Here is a 22,391-nt window from a genome sequence, read left to right as displayed (position 1 = left end):
TTTTATTACCCAAACGACCGGAACCTATTCACAGAAAGGGTCTTGAGTAAGTGTACTTCAATGGTCAAGTCCAGGTAAAATGCATACTTTACGATACGGCTAACTAACAAGTATTTGTCATCCCGACAAGGCCGGCATTTGAACAAAATATGCATTAAAACTCATATTCGTCGAAAAAAGCATTAAATAAGCATATAAGTTTTAATATGCATAAAATTGAAAAAAAAGCAAATAAGCATAAAAAAATGTGTCAAATGACTCCAGATTGTATCATAGTTAAAGATAAAAAAAGTTTTGAAGTGCTTACAATTTTCACAAAAAGCATTAAACCTAGAAATCAGCTCTCCAGTCATAAATAACAAAATCAGTAGAGAACACTAATAATTACTTGATGATTTGCTCAAAACATTGTTGCATAAATTACTCTCTACACTAACCGATAACTGGAAATATATTTTGAAATAATGATTTACACGTGTGTTATTCAGAGCAAATAAAAAAATTCTTTTTTTTTTGGAATGTTTGCAAACAAACAACAATTTACATATAATTAACTTCTGATTTTGACTAAAAAAGGAAAGAATTTCTCAAGGTAACAGATAATGTACATTGTAGTGAAAATTTAAAAACATTTAAACATTATAATTTACGAATATTTGAAATTTGACAGGGTGTGTTTATAAATAAAGTCATACATTACAAACGTAATATTTCAGGATAAAAGGCAATACAAAACATAACGTAAAATTTAATAAACTGCTACTTTAATGACTACAAGAAATAAAAAATCATTGAGACCATATATTCAGTATTGAGATAATTTAAATGTTGTAGAATAATATATTCCTACATTACTAATTTTTTTAACAATTGTTTCTTCTTTTTTTTTGAAATCATAGCAATATACAAATTTAAGGAGTAAGACGTAAATCACCTTATAACATAAAGACATAGTCGTTAAAAACAAAGTCGTCAAAATTACACCGTCAAAATTACAAAATTATTTAAAAGTCACGTTTACGATATACAAATTTAAAACTGTCTGCCACTAAATGTACATATTTGTTTTGTATATAAATTGTTCATTATTTGTCGTAAAATTGGAAATTTCTTTTGATAGTGTATTTGTTGCATGAGATAAGACAAGTTAGTATTTCAACTCTGACGTCAGCATTGCGGTATGTATTATTTTCATTATTATGCACACGGCTCATTTCTTGGTTTTACCCCAGAAGTTCAGATCACCAATTAATTTAGTCAAATTTTATAAAACAATTTATTGTGCAATGCCAGAAGTTCTGTTTACTAAGTTTGAAATAATAATTCAAGGTGGATTCATAAACTATGAATGGAGGAGTATGCTATTTATATCTAGAGAGCGGATTTCTAGGTTTAATGCTTTTTGTGAAAAATGTAAGCACTTCAAAACTTTTATATATCTGTAACTATGATACAATTTGGAATCAGTTGACACATTTTTTTTATGCTTATTTGCTTGTTTTTCAATTTTATGCATATTAAAACTTATATGCTTATTTAATGCTTTTTTCGACGAATATGAGTTTTAATGCATATTTTGTTCAAATGCCGGCCTTGTCGGGATGACAAATACTTGTTAGTTAGCCGTATCGTAAAGTATGCATTTTACCTGGACTTGACCATTGAAGTACACTTACTCAAGACCCTTTCTGTGAATAGGTTCCGGTCGTTTGGGTAATAAAATTTTATTATAGGATTGCAAAAATACTCCATAGATTTTATGACTTTAAATCCTTACTTCCGTTGATAATGAATTAAAGCTTTTAACCAGATCGTCTTTTTCGGCATTTTGCGGCAAGACCGTTGAAGATTTTCTATAAAAAAGGATTATTGTACCCAACTATCTACCTTAAAATTTGTCTAATGGAAACTTTTAAATAAATGAACCGTTTATTTCACAACCATCAGTCTATCGCATCTGTCGTAGTACAGTGTTATACGTGGTTCTCCCTTGTTACATGTTGAGTTCTTTTTGGTAATATTACTAATGTTTTAAAAGAATGCCGAAAGTAAAATCGACGCCGGATGAGTGGATATGGGATTTTCCAGAATTAAAATTAGAAAAAAACAATATATTCTGCAGAGCTTGTGTGAAAACCGTAAGCCCACTAACTTTTTTTTTATCTATTTTCCTTTGTTAATCCTGTATATGTACGTTGTTTTAGATTCAGTGATAAAAAATATAATGTGACGCAATATGTCAGAACGACTCTTCATGTAGAAAGGAAGAAAATGTTTGAAGTTTCTAAAATTAAACAGCAGACCATACATGAATCTGTTGCATCGACTTCCACAAAAGATGAGCAGTTTCAGTTTAATTTCGATTCATGTAAAATGATCATCCAGTCCAATATACCTTTAAAAAAATTGGAGAAAGGCCCTCTTCAAGAATTCCTTGAAAAACACTGCAATCGACATATTCCGGTTGAAAGTACTCTCCGAAAAAATTATGTAGGCCCAGTGTTTCAGCAAGTTTACAACGAAATTAAACATCGCATTGGAGATAATTATTTATGGTTCGCTGTCGATGAAACAACCGATAGTTGTGGAAGATACGTGGCAATTTTAATTGTTAGAATCTTAAATGAAAATTTCTCTAGTCGAGGGTATGTAGTAAGTTTGAAAATGTTAGATAAAACAAATGGCAATACGATTACCAGATTTGTAAATGACAGTCTTACATCACTATTTTTGCCAAATGCCGTACCGGCGAATAAAATTTTATTGATGATCTCGGATGCACCTCGTTATATGTTGAAAGCAGGGAATAATCTAAAAATATTGTACCCCAATTTAATTCACTCTACTTGCATTGCCCACGGTTTAAACAGAGTGGCTGAAGGAATGCGTTTGCAGTTTCCTACTGTTAATAAATTAGTGGCAAATGGTAAAAAGATTTTTGTAAAAGCCCCACTAAGAGTGCAACATTTTAAGGAAAAATTTCCAAACATACCATTGCCCCCAGAGCCGATTATAACGAGGTGGGGAACATGGTTACAGGCCACATTTTATTATGACAAATATATCAAAGAATTTGAGGAAGTAGTTACGGAGTTTAGCGAAGATTCTTCTCAATCGATTAAAGATTGCATAAATATTTTGGAAAACAAAGATTTGCGAAAAGATCTAGCTTTTCAAAGAAGCAATTATCAATTCGTATGCGGGGTAATAGAAAAGTTAGAAAAACCCAACATGTTGTTGGTAGATGCCACAAACTTAGTGAAAGAATTTAAACAAGCAAACGCAGTAAGGGGTGATATTAGTACTAGAGTATCTCAAAAACTTGACAAAGTGTTAAATAAAAATGCAGGTTTCGGTGTTCTTTCCGACGTTGCACGTATTTTACAAGGCCAGAAGGTGGAAAATTTGGAGTTAGGTTCAACATTAGTTGCAAAATTCAAATTTGCGCCAACGAGTGTGGATGTTGAACGCACATTCTCCAATTTTAAACACATTTTAAATGATCGGCGAAAAATATTTACAGTGGACAACTTGGAACATATTCCAATCATAAATTGTTTTAAAGATAACTGAAATAAGTGTGTGAAATATAAAATCTAGGATTATTGTAATAATATTTTATCCAAAGTTCTAAGAAGTTTTCTTTGATTTGTAATATGATTATGTTTTTAATGCTTTTTTGCTTAAAATAAAACTTTTTTATTGAAAATGTTGTGCTTATTTAAGCGCTTATTCTTAATTTTTTTGTGCTTATAAATCCGCTCTCTAATCATATCATTACTGGTGGGGAAGATCAGAGAAGTTTTGGTCAGCTGCAGCTAATATACGATGCGGACAGATGGCAGACGGCAGACATGCACACGGAAACGACAGACCTATTTTTCCGCACTCTAAGGGTCATGAAACGTCAAGTCAACAAAAAAAGACGTAAATCTATGTATTTACAAACTGCTTAAATCCAGAAATTTGAAAGTCTAAATCGGAAGTCGTCAAAGCTGAGAAAACATATAACAACAATGACGCTCACCTTATATCTGTGACATTTAAATTATAATAGCAACTATCGTAAAAATTCATTTTGTTTTAATTATATTTGTTTTGACGTATGAGTTTACCATTTGTAATTTGACGCCAACATTAAGTCCTATGTAAATTCTATTGAATTAGGTGTTATTACAAACGCAATATTTTTACTTAACTCTAATCGAGCATCATTTTCAAAATTTCTAATTTAATATTTTCGTTGTGTTATATTGTAATTATATAAAGATTTTTTACTGGGTCAAGACGTTGTGCTTCTATATACTTCTCTATCCGTCTATATCTTTTTATATCTATATCCTTCTATCTGTGCTTATTTTTCGTTTATTTCAGGTAGTTTAATAACGTCATATTTAATATTTTCTTGGCATAGTTCACAGAATACAAAAATGTAACTTTTCCAGGCCAGTCATCGACCTATAATCTTGGAAATTCGCACACCTATTGTTTAAAATTTCTAAAATTTGCTTTTTTCAGCACTTTGTCAGCATTTCATTTGAAGTGAGTCACTTATACGATACGTTATAATTCGTGTCAATGCAAAAAACATAAAAAATGCATTCATTAAGATTATTTTGTGCAAGCATAAAATTTCTGAATATCAAAATGATCAAAAACAAAACAAGTTTTAAATTTTACAATACAGTAATGTACAGTGAAATGTAGGTATAAATAACACACCAACAAACAAAATTATTCACTTCACATTTCATCAGAAATGAAACTACTAACTGTTGCTGTATGTTGTATTTTAATCATAACTACATTAGCGTCAGGTTTGTGAAATATAAATAAGTATTGTAAATAATCACTGAAACATTTTAATTATTTCAATTTCAGAGAAAAGAAAGTCTTGGAAAAAACACGATTCCAAAAATTCTAAACATGTATCCGAAAACAGTGAAAGCCCCCAGAGCACAATTTCGACAGATCGCTTGTTATTCCAAGTTAACGCCAAACACGGTTACTACATCCCCATTAACAAAAAGCAACAAAAAGGCGGCATTTTGGACCACCGTCACAACATCAGCGTTTTCTACGACGGTCTAACAGGAGATGCTTTCGCATTTTTCTATGAAAAAGGACTTGGATTTTACATACCAGGTGGAGTGTCTGACAAAACCTGGAACGTGAAAACACAAAGCCACGAAGAGTATTTCAAAAACCCATTTCCACCACAAGAACTCATTTCTGTTGGTGAAAAAAAGGGAATCCAGTTTGATCCGGAACTCATTTCGGACGAAATGGCCGAAACGTTGTCGACAATTTTGACGCCTTTGAGTGTGGAGTATTCTTCTCAGTGTGAAGCTGTGGCTATTGTTTTACACATTTCGCAGATAGCGTCTGATAATTGCAAGACTTCTTTGGCAGGTTTCGAGGGAGTGATGGGTGACGTTTTGGCAGAAAGTCGGGGAAACTTAAAATTTTTGATAGGTATACATTTAGGGTTAGGAAACTTCTTTGATTCGTTTGGTGGAATAGAAGTTTTAAACAAGAAACATGTTCATTTAGATTTGGCAACGATTTTGAAGAAGGAGGATGCAATTTACGTTCTGTGTTATCTTTTAGAAGCTTTGGCGCCGAAATTCGACTTGGGGAAAATATCTGGGAAACAGATGAATTCGGAACCCCAGTTTTTTATTCTTATTAATAAATTGGGGGGTGAATTGGATTATGGTTCAGATGGACTTATCTACATTTTGACCCAGATCACTCTGTACAACTATGGCGAGAACTCAAAGGAAAATTTACGTGTTGTTTTAGTACGTTATTGTACCAACCCGAGAGGAAATAGCGATAATTTGGAACAGAAGTGGTTGTCGTCGATTCGATTTCTACGAAAAACGATTAAAAAGTTAAAACTTGAAGAGTCTTTTAAAGATCTATCAAAGCTTCTTGATAATATAATAGAAGGAAAGTGGTATCAAAATTGTGTTAATATGTCTGCAATTTTCAAAGAAATTGTTCAAATTCAACTTCCTGGAAAAGCACAATCGGCAGATAAGATTCTCAAAATGTTAGAGAACAAAGAATAAATTCGATTTATGATATGTTTATATTATAAGGAGTTGGATTTTTGTCTTTTCGCCAATTTTTAACTGTCTTTATTTTATGTTGCTACAAAAATATATCCAAGAAACGACTTCGATTTTATATTTTCATCAATAATAAATTTTCATAAATAGTCCATTGAAATGTTACAATTTAAGGACCGAATATTGCATTTTTTAGATGACGCAATTTTATTTTTGGGACATGTGTGAGGGGTCAATAGAAGCTTAACCTCAAGTTTGTGTGGTCGCCACCCTTGTCCCCCGGCCGCCATCTTGGAAAAAGGGGTGAAAACACTTTTTGCCCTAAATTAAAAATTAAAGAAGTTATACGCAAAAAAGTAAGAAAATTTTTATAAAAATTTTCTTTTTTGCTTATAACTTTTTTTTTATACATTTTACAAAAAAAATACCTCAGGCCAATCTTGTAGATGATCTTTTGAGGAAAATTTTTCCCTATAATTTTTTTTAATTTCATACATTTAAAACGCTGCTACAGCGCTCCAAAGTTGACCGGGTTGGTAAATGCTCATGAGAATCCGGTCGAAACGAAATGTTTAACTTGTAAATATATTCTTACAAAATTTTTGTTAAATTCATCTTTCATTTCTTTAGGTGTTTCATCGTTTCCTAATTGATTCCTTGATTCTTTGGTTCCTTCATTTGTTCATTCTCTCATTAGTTCATTTTCGTTTATTTTTCGCTCATTTTCGTTCATTCTTAGTTTATTCTTCATACATTCAATTCTTGGTTTCTTCTTTTCCTCGTTCATTCCTTCATTTGCTTATTCCTTCGTCCCTTGATTTGTTGATTTCTTCGTTTGTTCATTCGTTTCATATTTCGTTAGTTTCGTCCTTCGGTCATTTATTAATTCTCCGTCAAATTTTCGTGTATTCTATGTTCATTCTGCGTTGTCTTCGCTCATTCTTCGCATATTTTTCGTTAATTCGTTCCTCACTTCGTTCATACGTTCTTATTCGTTCTTTTTCCGTTTATGTATTCTTCGTTATTCTTCATTCATTCGATCAGTTCATCATTTGTTGCTACTTTTTCTTGTTTGTTCTATCATTTCTTCCTCCATTCTTTTCTATTCGTTCATTCGCTTATTTTTTCGTCCCTTAATTTGTTGATTCCCTCATTCGTTCATTCGATTCATATTTCGTCCAACTTTTGTTCATTTTTGATTCATTCGATCGGTTCTTTATTTGTTTCTTCTTTTCTTTGTTCATTCCTTCATTCGCTTATTCCTTCGGCCTTTTATTTGCTCATTGCTTCATTCGTTCATTCGTTTCGTCATTCGTTCTTCTATTCGTTCATTCATTCTTCTTGTTTGTAAACTTTTTTTATGCTTCATTCATTCTTTTATCATTATTAGTGTTTTCTTGTTTTTCTCGTTGATTCCTTGATTCATTCATTCCTTTATTCGTGCATTTTTGGCTCTTTCATTTGTTCATTCTTATATTAGTTTATTTTCGTTTATTTTTCACTCATTTTCGTTCACTCTTAGTTTATTCTTCATTCGTTCAGTACCTAGTTTCTTTTTTCCTGGTTCATTCCTTTAGTTGTACCACCATTAATTCTTTCAATCGCTTCACCTTTTGTTCTTCCGTTCGCTTATTCCTTCGACCCTTTATTTATTCATTCTTTCATTCGTTCAGTTGTTTCGTGGTTCGTTAGTTCCGTCATTCGTTCTTCTACTCATTCTCTTTTCTCTTGATTCGTTTACTCTTTGATCATTCTTCGTTCAGTTCTTTATTTGTTTTACCGTTTCCTTATCGATTCCTTTATTCGTTTTCTCGTTTATTCCTTTACTCGTGCATTCTTTCGTTTCTTCATTTTTTCATTCCTTCATTAGTTCTACGAAAGATGTACAGAATGATAAATTTGTATGTTATTTACTTTGTTTTTCTTAGCACGTTTTTAATTTGAAGCAAATGCATACGATATTAACAGAATCAAGAAATCTAATTTCATTGTTAAAAATATAATCCCATACAAATGACATTTATCTGGATGACTTCAACGTGATGAAAGAGGCTGTAAATACTAAGCAATGAACTTCTTATCACTAAATAACGAAATGTCTAGCAACACGACTCCTATTGCTTTTATAACTTGTTTAATTTTTAATTTAGGGCAAAAAGTTATATAAACATATTTGTAGGCAAAACAATTTGCTACAAATTATGACTTAACAATTTTTTTGTAAGACGCATAGTTTCCGAGATATCTCGAAAAAAGTGTTTTCACCCCTTTTTCCAAGATGGCGGCCGGGGGACAAGGGTGGCGACCCCACAAACTTGAGGTTAAGCTTCTATTGACCCCCCACACATGTCCCAAAAATAAAATTGCGTCCTCTAAAAAATGCAAAGCTCATGTAATTTCAATGGACTAAAAATCATAGCTTTGACCAACATTTATCTTAACGTTCGTTTGTTTACATAAATGGGATTTATGAACTTGCTGTTGACGTTGAAGTACCTGTTGTAGTTGCTGTCCCCGCTGAGGTTGCTTTTAGAGCATGTTTGAAGTTTCTTATTGTCGAAATAAGTATACACATTTAAAAGAATAAAGCAAAATATAAACCCCGCCCACCCACCCTCTCTCAATTATGATGATATTTTTTATTCATCGTGAGCCAAGGGGGTGGAGCTTAACTGCAAAATTTTTGAGTATCGTGTATTTCTTAATTTTGTCTTTTTGTTTTAATATGCGTAGACTTCTTTTCACAACAAGAAACTTAAAACATGTTTAATGTGGAAAATTAGAATAAAGAAAAATCGATTCTGTAATTAGGCTCCGCCCCATAATTGCAAAATATATATTTCCTTGCAAAAATGTACCATTTTGACTATGTTTTAAGTTTCTTGTTGTGAAAAGATGGCTATGTATATTAAAAAAAAGGCAAAATAAAAATACCGCCCACCCGCCCTATCTCAATTCTCATTATTTTTTTTATTCGTGTTGAGCCGAGGGGTTGTAAAATCCTTATTTTTCTACGAGGAATTACCATGTGAAATATGTTCTTAAGTAATCGTGTTATACAAAGAACACCAACTAAAGGTATTAATTAAAAAAGAAAACCAAAAGCAATGCCCCACCCATCCGTCTCGATCTCAATCAGAATAAATTTTTTCATTCGTTGTCAGCGCACTTTGATTGGTTGAAAATCCAACATCAAAGGCAACGTCAACGACGAACAGCAACGTCAGCAGCAACTTCATAAATCCACCTTAACGCAAATTTAATAATATACACATTTAAGACGAAGACAAAACTCGTCAAACTTAAACAAGTGACGCTTGCCTTATATCTATGACATAAAAAATATAACTATGTAATAAAATTTAAAATTTGTGTTGATATTTTTTTATGAGTCAAACGGTCAATAATTTTAGTTTGACGTCACCATACGTTTGCTTTAGAATCGATATAAACAAGTGTGTTTTCGTAACATAACGCGTTCGAATCATAGACAGTGGCGTAGTATCACAATATATAATATTACGTGTGATTAAAAAAAGGGTAGGATATCGTAGACAAACGCAAAAATATGCATAGGTTGCCAAAACACATTTATAGAATCATTTAGCTTCCTACACTCTTACTGGTGTTATTTGTATATATGTTTTAATGTATTGAGGTTACAACAAATAACATTTCGCAAAATTATATATTTTTTTTAATTTTACTTAAGGAAGTTCTGCCTAAATAATCTTTGACAATTTTTTAGGTTAGACATTCGTCGACCTGCACATATATTTCTAAACTACTACGACTACTACTAAGAACGGAAAATTATTTGTCATCGGAAAAAATATTTAAAAAATTGCATATATTAAGATAATTTTGAATATTTTGAATATTTATGTAGGAATAAAAAGTTATACGTAACGTAACCGTGCTATAATACAAATTATTATTCAGCAATTCATGTAATGTTAAAATGTGTTTTTATAGTCCAAATGTGACATATAAATAACATCGTAGCAAACAAAATTTTCAGTCCACGTTGAAGCAAAAATGAAGCTACTAACTGCTGCTGTATTTTGTATTCTAATCATAACTACGCTAGCAAGTTTGTACTATATACTTACATAATAAAAGATAAAATTGGTAAAAAATAACTAAATTTTTTTTTTCGTTTTAGGAAAAACAAAGGGAAATCACCGTCCAGGGGAAAAAGATCACTCAAAAAATTCTAAAGATGTATCTGACAGGAGCGAAAGCTCCCACAGTGATGAAAAAAAATCAGGTAAAAATATAAAAACCAATTGATAAATTATTACTAAATATAAATAACACAGCTTCAAATGATCTTTTGGACTTCCGAGTTAATGCAAAACTCGGCTATTACTACCCTCATCACAAAACACAAGAAAAAGTGGCTCTTTTAGACCATCGCAACAATATTAGCGTTTTCAACGATGGCCTATCAGGAGATACTTTCGCATTTACCTATGAAACGGGAATAGGGTTTTACATTCCAGCAGGGGTTTCCGATAAAACTTGGAACGTTAAGAAACAAAGTTACGAAGACTATTTCCGAAAACCAGTTCCACCAAAAGACATTATTTTAATTGGCGAACAAAAAGGAATTCAGTTCGATCCACTACTCATTTCGGACGAAATGGCTCAAAAGTTGTCAGGAATTTTAAGCCCTCTGAGTGCAGATTATTCTTCGCAGTGTGAAGCTCTAGCTACTGCCCTATACATCTCAAAAATAACATCCGACAAGTTTAAGACTTCTTTAGCAGGGTTTGAGGGTGTGGTGGGTGACGTTAATACAGTAAATCACGGCGACTTCAAATGATTGATCGGGATATATCAAGGGTTAGGAGAATTTTTTGCCCCATTTGGTGGTGTGGAGGCTCTAAACAAAAAACACGTCCACATCGACTTTGCAAAAATTTTGAACGAGGTTTGCGGAATTTACGTGCTATGTTATCTTCTAGAAACTCTGGCGCCGAAGTTTGATTTGGGGAAAATATCTGGGAAGCAGATGAACAATGATCTCGAGTTTGCTAGTCTTCTTACCAAATTGGGGGGTGAAGTCGATTATGGTGCAGACGGATTTATCTTCCTTTTGACGGAAATCACCAAGTTTAGTACCATTACGGTGCAAGTTCAAAAGAAAACTTACGTGCTGTTTTAGTAAAGTATTGTACGAATCCGAGAGGAAACCATGACAAAGTGGAAGAGCAGTGGTTGTCAACTCTGCGCAAAACACTTAAAAAGTTAAAACTTGAAGAATCGTTTGAACGAGTGACTAAGGCTGTTGATAGTATATTAGACGGAAACTTCCTGCAAAAGCAGAAGCAGCGGACAAGATTCTGGAGAAGCTTTAACAATTTAGAAGATATTTGGTCACTACTACTAATTATGTATTATATACTACAAGAAATTATCATGCATATAGTAAGACATTTTATAGGGATTATTGTTGTTATGTTTTCGCTATCTTATTGTTTATCGATGTTATTATTTTATGTTGTTTCAAAAATAAATCCTGAATTTCTATTTGCAAAACACTAATTTTGTTTTAAGCGTTATAATGCTTATTGACAGTCAATTGTAGCTCGTCTTCTCATTCAAACACTCATTTCTTATGCAACTAAATAATATAATACTACTAATTAAAAAAAGAAAAGAGTGTTTGGATGAGAACACTAGCATAATCAAAGTTGAAAGCCACAAAAAAATAATATAAAAATTTAAAGACAAAACGTAAATCTGTTCATAAAGTGCGTAAATGTAGAAATTTGAAAGTCGAACAAAACCACAAAATTTGAAAATAGTAACAAAGAGATAGATATAAAAGCCGTTGGATTTTTGTCTTTTCGACAATTTTTAACTGTCTTTATTTTGTGTTGCTACAAAAATATATCGAAGAAACGACTTTCATTTTTATTTACATCAATAATAAAATTTTGTAAAATCATACCTTTGACATTTTTCTTAACGTTCGTGTGTTTAGATAAAGTGGTATTTATAAACTTGTTGTTGACGTTGAAGTTCCCATTGCAGTTGCTGTCCCCGCTGAAGTTGCTTTTAAAGCATGTTTTAAGTTTTTATTGTCGAAATAAGTCTACACATATTAAAAAAATATGCAAAATGTAGCCCCGCCCACCCGCCCTGTCTCAATTGTAATGATTTTTTTTTTCATCGTGAGGCAAGGGGGCGGAGCTTAACTGCAAATGTTTCTGATTATCGTGTTATTTAAAAATACTACGAATATTAAGAAAAAAAAAAGCCAAAGACTAAACCCCACCCATACTCGCCCCGATCTCAATTCTCAATTGTGATGAATTTTCCATTCGTTGTCAGATCGAGAGGTGGAGCTTAATTACAAGATGCATATTTCCCTACAAGAATTTATCATTCCAACCATGTTTGAAGGTTCTTGTTCTGAAAAGACGACTACGTATGTTAAGAAAAAAGGCAAAATATTAACACCGCCCACCCGCCCTATCTCAATTCTTATGATCTTTTTTATTCGTCAAGAGCCAAAGGAGCGGAATTTAATTGAAAAATCCTTATCATTTCTCTACCAGAAATTATCATGTAAGACATGTGTTATTCAAAACATACTATGTAAGTATGTTAAGAAAAAAGGGCGGAGCGTAATTGCAAAATTCATATTTCTTTACAAAAATTTACCATTTTTAACGTGCTTTAAAGTTCTAATAATTAAAAAAAATCATCACTATTTACATGGGGTGGGTGGGCGGGGTTTTATGTTTTGCCTTTTTTCTTAATATACATAGTATTCTGTGAACAACACGATACTCAAAAACATGTTTTTAATTTTTTGTAAAGAAATAAGTATTTTGCAGTTAAGTTTCGCCTCCTTGGTTCTCTGCGAATAAAAAAAATCATCACAATCGAGATAGGGTGGGTGGGCGGGCTTGCATTTTGCCTTTTTGTTTTAATATGTGTAGACTTCTTTTCGCAACAAGGAACTTAAAACATGTTTAATGTGGAAAATTAGTATAAAGAAATATTGATTTTGTAATTAGGCTCCGCCCCATAATTGCAAAATATATATTTCCTTGCAAAAATGTACCAATTTAACCATGTTTTAAGTTTCTTGTTGTGAAAAGATGGCTATGTATATTAAAAAAAAGGCAAAATATAAGCCCCGCCTACCCGCCCTATCTCAATTCTGATGATTTTTTTTCTTCGTGTTGAGCCGAGGGGTTGTAAAATCCTTATTTTTCTACGAGGAATTACCATGTAAAATATGTTCTTAAGTAATCGTGTTATACAAAGAAAACTAAAGGTATTAATTAAAAAAGAAAACCAAAAGCAATGCCCCACCCATCCGTCTCGATCTCAATCAGAATAAATTTTTTCATTCGTTGTCAGCGCAATTTGATTGGTTGAAAATCCAAAATCAAAGGCAACGTCAACGGCGAACAGCAACGTCAGCAGCAATTTCATAAATCCACCTTAACGCAAATTTAAATAATATACACATTTAAGACGAAGACAAAACTCGTCAAACTTAAACAAGTGACGCTTGCCTTATATCTATGACATAAAAAATACAACTACGTAATAAAATTTAAAATTTGTGTTGATATTTTTTATGAGTCAAACGGTCAATAATTTTAGTTTGACGTCACCATACGTTTACTTTAGAATCGATATAAACAAGTGTGTTTTCGTAACATAACGCGTTCGAATCATAGACAGTGGCGTAGTATCACAATATATAATATTAAGTGTGATTAAAAAAAGGGTAGGATATCGTAGACAAACGCAAAAATATGCATAGGTTGCCAAAACACATTTATAGGATCATTTAGCTTCCTACACTCTTACTGGTGTTATTTGTATATATGTTTTAATGTATTGAGGTTATAACAAATAACATTTCGCAAAATTATATATTTCTTTTAATTTTACTTAAGGAAGTTCTGCCTAAATAATCTTTGACAATTTTTTAGGTTAGACATTCGTCGACCTGCACATATATTTCTAAACTACTACGACTACTACTAAGAACGGAAAATTATTTGTCATCGGAAAAAATATTTAAAAAATTGCATATATTAAGATAATTTTGAATATTTTGAATATTTATGTAGGAATAAAAAGTTATACGTAACGTAACCGTGCTATAATACAAATTATTATTCAGCAATTCATGTAATGTTAAAATGTGTTTTTATAGTCCAAATGTGACATATTAAATAACATCGTAGCAAACAAAATTTTCAGTCCACGTTGAAGCAAAAATGAAGCTACTAACTGCTGCTGTGTTTTGTATTGTAATCATAACTACGCTAACACAAGGTTTGTACCATACACTTAGATAATAAAAGATAAAATTGGTAAAAAATAACAAAAATTTTTTTTTTCGTTTTAGGAAAAACAAAGGGAAATCACCGTCCAGGGGAAAAAGATCACTCAAAAAATTCTAAAGATGTATCTGACAGGAGCGAAAGCTCCCAGAGTAATGAAAAAAAATCAGGTAAAAATATAAAAACCAATTGATAAATTATTACTAAATATAAATAACACAGCTTCAAATGATCTTTTGGACTTCCGGGTTAATGCAAAACTCGGCTATTACTACCCTCATCACAAAACACAAGAAAAAGTGGCTCTTTTAGACCATCGCAACAATATTAGCGTTTTCTACGATGGCTTATCAGGAGATACTTTCGCATTTACCTATGAAACGGGAATAGGGTTTTACATTCCAGCCGGGGAACTTGGAACGTTAAGAAACAAAGCTACGAAGACTATTTCCGAAAACCAGTTCCACCAAAAGACATTATTTTAATTGGAGAACAAAAAGGAATTCAGTTCGATCCACTACTCATTTCGGACGAAATGGCTCAAAAGTTGTCAGGAATTTTAAGCCCTCTGAGTGCAGATTATTCTTCGCAGTGTGAAGCTCTAGCTACAGCTCTATACATCTCAAAAATAACATCCGACAAGTTTAAGACTTCTTTAGCAGGGTTTGAGGGTGTGGTGGGTGACGTTAATACAGTAAATCACGGCGACTTCAAATGGTTGATCGGGATATATCAAGGGTTAGGAGAATTCTTTGCCCCATTTGGTGGTGTAGAAGCTCTAAACAAAAAACACGTCCACATCGACTTCGCCAAAATTTTGAACGAGGTTTGTGGAATTTACGTGCTGTGTTATCTTCTAGAAGCTCTGGCGCCGAAGTTTGATTTGGGGAAAATATCTGGGAAGCAGATGAACAATGATCTCGAGTTTGCTAGTCTTCTTACTAAATTGGGGGGTGAAGTCGATTATGGTGCAGACGGATTTATCTTCCTTTTGACGGAAATCACCAAATACCATTATGGTGCAAGTTCAAAGGAAAACTTACGTGCTGTTCTAGTAAAGTATTGTACGAATCCGAGAGGAAGCCATGACAAAGTGGAAGAGCAGTGGTTGTCAGCTCTAGGAACTCTACGCAAAACACTTAAAAAGTTAAAACTTGAAGAATCGTTTGAACGTGTGACTAAGGCTGTTGACAGTATATTGGATGGAAAGTGGCATCAAAAGGGTATTAATATGTCTGCAGTTGTTAAAGACATTCTTCAAATCCAACTGCCTGCAAAAGCAGACGCAGCGGACAAGATTCTGGAAAAGCTGTAAAAGAAAGAATAGATTCGTCTTTAACAATGTTATTACAGAAGATATTTGGTCACTAGTACTAATTATATATCATATGAAAAATGGGATTATTGTTGTTATGTTTTCGCTATCTTATTGAATATTATCGATGTTATTATTTTATGTTGTTTCAAAAATAAATCCTGAATCTCTATTTGCGAAACATTAATTTTGTTGGTTGATGTTGAGGAAAGCCATTTAGGCCTAAATAACCAGTTCTATTTAGATCACAGAAGCATATTTTATTTTAACATTCGCAACAATATTTGTTTAAACGTCTACCTACTTAGATAAAGGAAAGAGTATTTGGATGAGAAGACGACGCACTATTAAACAGGTCAAATTGACTGATTGTTCTAGTCTTCTCATGCACCTTGAACAAATATTTTTCTTAGTTCCCTTGTGTTTAAGCAAAGCAGATTTAAATAATATAAAAATTTAAAAATAAAACTCAAATCAATTCACAAAATGCGCCAAAGTACAAATTTGAAAGTCGAACAAAAGGATATTAATGTTTCGAAAATGGTAACAAAGAGACATAAAAAATATCGTCATGTCTCGGTCTAACCAACTTTACATATTAATTATTTATATATGTAACGTAAAAATAAGTCGTAAAAATTTTAGGTTAATTTTATAATATCTTACAAGTGAAATAACACAACTTTCATTTTTAATTGGACGTCAGTACTGTACCCTATGCAAGCTCTACTAATTGTTTCTAATTTATCCTTTCTTTTTACGTCCCGAGCGTTAAATTGCCAATTTCATATTTTCTCGACGTGTCATGACGTCTAGAGTACGAAAAAATTGGTCTCCTGTTTCCGTCTGTCTGTCTCTCTTTATTTGACAAGTAATTTCCGAAACTACTGGACCGATTGTTCTCACATTTCGTATGTATATTAAGAATATCATGTAGATGCTTAAACGCTGACTAAAATTTCGTTAATCATCCCCACCACCAATGGGATAACGTCATCTCCAAAATTTAGAATATACAGTTTTTTTAATTTTATAAAATAAGATACTGGTGTGGTGTGTGAATTTGGGTCGAATTTTCACCTTAAACATCCAGAATTTTTGAAAAAAATTCAAAACTGAATAACAATATTTTGCAATTTAACTTTGAAATTGCAAAACCGATTGCTCCGAAATCTTTTAAATATTTTAAGGTTAACGTAATCATGGTAAATCATTAAGCAAAATTTATTGGTTTGTCTCCTAAAAAATTGAAGAAATTGTTCAAATTTGACTTCCTGGAAAAACAGAATTGGCGGATAAGGTTCTAAAAATGTTAAAGACGAAAGACTAGATTCGATTTACGATATTTTTGTATCATAAGGTGTTAGATTTTTGTCTTTTCGCCAATTTTTAAGTGTCATTTTATGTTGCAACAAAAATATATCCAAGAAATGACGTCGATGCTTTTTTGTTGAAAAACAAGAATAAATATTAATAAAATCATAATTTCGGCCCACATTTTTCGTGTGTTTAGATAAAGCAAATTTAAATAAAATACATATTTAAGACGAAAAACGTAAACAACTTTACAAATAACGTCAACACAAAAATTTGAAAGTCGAAAACAAAACTCGTCAAACTTAAACAAGTGACGCTTGCCTTATATCTATGACATAAAAAATACAACTGCGTAATAAAATTTAAATTTATGAGCCAAACGGTTTAACATTTTTAGTTTGACGTCACCGTTGCGCTCGCTAGAAGCATACTGAATTAAATTTAAATATAATACGTTTGCTTTAGAGTCGATATAAACAAGTGCGTTTTCATAACATAATGCATTCGAATGTATTCTTAATTCTTAGTAGTTATTTAACTTTGACTGTTTATGATTAAACTTTCCACGGCCAACTCTAATCTGAAAACTTTTTGATCACCTGTTATATTTAACAATTAAATATATATATATAATTTTGAATATTTAGCACTGAAATTAGAACTATCAAACCGACCTACGTCATCTTTGATATTAAGATCAAATATGCTGAATTTAATCAAGTTTCTAGTTCTATAGGTTCTGGTGTGTTCTTTTTAGGAGGAGGAATTTAAATAATCTTGAGGGATCACCTGATGCTTTATATTTGAAAGAATTTTAAAGAATCTTAGAGGGCCCTAGTGGTTTATTTTTTTTAATTTCTTCAAGAATTTTTTGAACACCCAATGTTTCATTTTTCAAAAAAAAATAAAAAACAACAATTTTTAGAGCGCACGGTGTTTTAAAGAATCTTGAAGCCTCCGCAATCCGCATGTTTTGTTTTTGCAGGAATTTAAATGAATCTCAGGGGCTCCTGATGCTTTATTTTTGGAGAAGTGAAAAAAAGTGCGTCTTAAATCTACTACACCAAATTAAAAAATATTTCACAATAACCACTCTGACTTTTAAATTTTCCGTTATCTGGAAATTATCGTTACGTTATCGCTTTGTGGTCCCTTGAATATTTATATCACACTGGAAAGTGTACCACAATCAAAATGCAATGGTTAAAACGTTGTTTTATTACTAAGGCGCAACGTATGAAAAACTTGCTCAAATACAAAATTTTCAGTTCAACTGTGAACAAAAATGAAATTCTTGGACATCGTATTCCGTATACTAATTGTAACTTCACTGACACAAGGTTTGTACAGCTCAGAAGAAAAAAATGAGTCTAGAAATTCACCCCATAAATCTGAAAGCAGTGAAAGCTTCAAGCACCACAAACAGGACTCAGGTAAAAATATTACAACGAAATAATCAATCAATTACACAGTTTCAACAGATCGTTTGTTATTCCAAGTTAACGCTCAACATGGCTATTACTTCCCTCGTCACAAAACGCAAGAAAAAGTAGCCCTTTTGGACTACCGCAACAACATTAGCGTTTTCTACGATGGTCTAACAGGAGATGCTTTTGGTTTTTTCTATGAAAGAGGACTTGGAATTTACATCCCATCAGGAGTTACTGATAAAACTTGGAACGTGAAGAGACAAAGTTACGAGGAATATTTCAAAGACCCATTTCCTCCACAAGAGATTCTTTCTATTGGTGAAAGAAAAGGAATCCAGTTTGATCCACAGCTCATTTCGGACGATACAGCCGAGAAGTTATCAGAGATTTTGACACCCTTGAGTACAGACTATTCTTCTGAGTGTGAAGCTTTTGCCACTGCTTTACACGTCTCTAAAATAACGTCTGATCGGCATAAGACGTATTTAGCGGATTTTGAAGGTGTCATGGGTAACGTTTTGACAGAAATTCAAGGCGATTTCAAGTGGTTGGTAGGAATGCATCAGGGGTTAGCCGAATATTTTACACCTTTTGGTGGTATAGACGCTTTAAACAAAAAAAAGATTCATTTAGATCTTGCTGTAATTTTGAACAAAAAGGGTGGGATTTACGTTCTGTGTTATCTTCTAGAAATACTGGCTCCGAAATTTGACTTGAAGAAAGTGTCTGGGGAACAGATGAATGGTGAACCTCAGTTTTTTATTCTTATTAATAAACTAGGGGGTGAAATTGATCATGGTTATGACGGACTTATCTACATTTTGACCGAAATCACTCTGTACAATTACGGCGAAAACTCCAAAGAAAATTTACGTATTCTTTTAGTAAGGTATTGTACCAATCCGAGAGGAAATAGTGATGGTTTAGAAGAGAAGTGGCTGTCTTCTATTCAATTTCTGCGGAAAACGATTAAAGAGTTAAAACTTGAGGACCCTTTCAATGATTTAGTAAAGCGTCTTGACGATATAATAGCCGGAAAGTGGTGTCAAAAAGGCGTTAACATGTCTGCTGTTGTCAAAGAAATTGTCCAGCTTCAACTTCCTGGAAAAGCAAAATACGCAGACAAGATTTTAGATAAGATAGAGGATAAACAGTAGACTCATTTTAATTTTTTTGTTTGAGAATTTGTTCTCCTATAGCACTAATTGTAACTTGTGATGCACCACCGGGGAAACACATATTTTACTTTCTTCCAACACGTTCTAATAAAGTTATATTCCATCTATTAAACTTGTTTCCTAATTATATGTTAACAACAAGCTTCATTACATTGTTATTGCTGTAAAATATACTATTACTAGGAAAGTCAAAAATATGAATATGGTGTAAACCTAGAATAGGTAAGGAAACCAAAACTGTAGAATCTGTAGTTCATATTAAAATATAAATCGATCGCTAAAAACTTACTTACTTAGTTGATTCAAAATAATTGTACCTCAATTTTAGATGATTCGGGCCATTGTTAACATAGTCAACGTGTTGATAAAAACAGACACATATTATCATGTTTTGTTTCATCTACCTTCACATATCAGGAATGATTTCCACACGCCAGCATGGGTTTGTAAAGGGGAGATCTACCATAACCAATTTAGCCGTGAAAACTCAATACTTATGGGATTATTGTTATGTTTTCGCTATCTTATTGTTTATCGATGTTATTATTTTATGTTGTTTCATAAATAAATCCTGAATCTCTATTTGCGAAACACTAATTTTGTTTTAAGCATTATAATACTTACTGACAGTTTTCTCATTCAAACACTCATTTCTTATCTAACTAAGTAGTAATGCGAATATACAATTCCCTTTTTTCTCAGGCATTGCAAAATTGCATCGGCGTCTTTTATCCTAGTTGAATTGTCAGATTCTGTTGTGCATTTTGTTTTAGTCTGACAGGTGTGCCGCTTCATGTTGTACTACTAGTTAAATAAAGAATCTTAAGAGTGTTTGGATGAGAAGACTAGCATAATCAAAGTTGAACACCACAAAAAAATAATATAAAAATTTAAAGACACAAACGACAAAATTTGAACATAGTAACAAAGAGATATGAAAAATGTTGTTCTGTCTAACCAATTTTACATATTTATTATTTGTGTGGGAATGTCAAGGAGCGACAAAGGAAAAGAAAAATAGTAATGGAAATTCGAAAAGAAATGAAAAAATTGGAAATAAAAATGGACTAATGAAGAAAGTAATGCAGCTGAATAACAATTGATGGCAAATAATAATCGTTTATAGCAAGAAAATGGAGGAAACCAAGATAAACATAGAAAAGGAAACAAAATAAAAAGGAGATGAAAAAATTGGTCTAAAGAGTTTAGACAGTACTTCCCTCGCTGTCGGAAACGTGACGACTGCATTCCTATTATGTCTTTTTTTCGCAGTAGATTTCAAAGCAGTCGGTTTTGTAGTTCCTGAGTAAATCAATAAAATAAATTTATGCATTCATTAATTTTTTCGAGTCACCCTGTATATGCAAATTTAAAAGATATGAATGGAATGATAAATTACTAGTACAGACTCATCATACATATTTTGTATTTTTAGATAGGATTTATTCGACAAACTTTTGAGCTGACGTCATCAATTTTTTGGAGGGGATAACCAAATATATTTTGAGTAAAAATGTATTATGCTCGTTATAACCTTAAAACATCTGCAAGATTTCAAAGCATTAGGTTTAGCAGATTCAAAATTAAATTGCAAAATGTTGTTTCATAATTTTGATTTTTTTTTCCAAAAATCTGGACGTTTCGGGTAAAAACTCAGTTCGGAGTCATAAAATACATGTGTTACTTTATACAATTTAAAACCCATTAACTATGTACAATTTTGAAGTGACGTCATCGCATTAGTGGTGGGGATGATTACAAAAATTTTGGTTGGCGTTCTACCATCTACATGATATTCCTAACATAAATACAAAATTTGGCAACAATCGGCCAAAAATAATAATAAAAAATAGTAGAACATAAATAATGAATATTTCAGAACATAAATAAAATATAAAAATATATAAATTTTGTAACTATTCACACAAGAGCGATTATTTCTCCGATCGTTCTACTTATTGTAACTTCGCTAACACAAGGTTTGCACAGTTATTATTTTACACAAATGAAACAATTTGTTTGTTTTAGGAAGAAGACAACTTGATGAAACCGATGATTCACGGGAGGAGTATGGAAGTAGCGAAAGCTGCGAGGAGGAAAAACAGCATTCAGGTACAAATGCAACAACGAAATAATAAATTAATGGCACACTTTCAACAGATTACTTATTATACCAAATTAACGCCAAACACGGCTACTACTTTCCTCGTCACAAAACACAAGAAAAAGTCGCCCTTTTAGACTACCGCAACAACGTCAGCGTTTTATACGATGGTCTAACAGGAGATGCTTTCGGGTTTTTTTATGAAAGAGGAATTGGATTTTACATCCCAGCGGAAGTTACTGATAAAACTTGGAACGTGAAGAAACAAAGTTACGAAGAGTATTTCAAAGACCCAGTTCCACCACAAGAAATTATTTCTATTGGTAAAAAAAAGGGAATTCAGTTTGATCCACAACTCATTTCGGACGAATTAGCCGAGAAGATATCGGGGATTTTGACTCCCTTGAGTGTAGATTCTGGGAAAATGGTTGCAGTTATCAAAGAAACGAGGCCGGAAGTGAGTTCTAGAACTCGAAATCTACAAGAAAATGCATTTAGTTAAGTTTCGAAAATGTCAAAATTTGGTCGAAATTTGAAGAAGGGGGTATTGGAAAAATTGCACTAAAAAAAATTGTCTAAAAATTCTGCAAAAATTCAGGGATGTAGATCTCGATTTGCTGATTCCAAAAATATAGAATGTTTATGG

General features: G+C 32.4%; 1 protein-coding gene and 1 long non-coding RNA gene across 2 annotated transcripts; both read left to right on the top strand.

Annotated features, from left to right (window-relative positions):
* Positions 1-18,258: 18,258 nt before the first annotated feature.
* On the top strand, positions 18,259-20,172 carry LOC135139434 (uncharacterized). The gene is made up of 2 exons (XM_064069665.1): positions 18,259-18,466; positions 18,515-20,172. The coding sequence occupies exons 1-2, from the start codon at positions 18,319-18,321 to the stop codon at positions 19,618-19,620; spliced, it is 1,254 nt and encodes a 417-aa protein (XP_063925735.1). The 5' UTR covers positions 18,259-18,318; the 3' UTR covers positions 19,621-20,172.
* A 1,403-nt stretch (positions 20,173-21,575) lies between these two features.
* LOC135139683 (uncharacterized) lies at positions 21,576-22,129 on the top strand. The gene is made up of 3 exons (XR_010282185.1): positions 21,576-21,620; positions 21,670-21,753; positions 21,802-22,129. It is a non-coding gene; the product is annotated as an uncharacterized LOC135139683 (long non-coding RNA).
* Positions 22,130-22,391: the final 262 nt, after the last annotated feature.

The sequence above is a fragment of the Zophobas morio genome, unplaced genomic scaffold (assembly GCF_036711695.1).
Source record: "Zophobas morio isolate AGI-343-1 ecotype UQ-CSIRO unplaced genomic scaffold, CSIRO_AGI_Zmor_V1 ptg000031l, whole genome shotgun sequence".
NCBI lineage: Eukaryota > Metazoa > Arthropoda > Insecta > Coleoptera > Tenebrionidae > Zophobas > Zophobas morio.
Note: the sequence above shows the minus strand (reverse complement) of the source record. Positions and strands in the feature narration are given on the sequence as shown.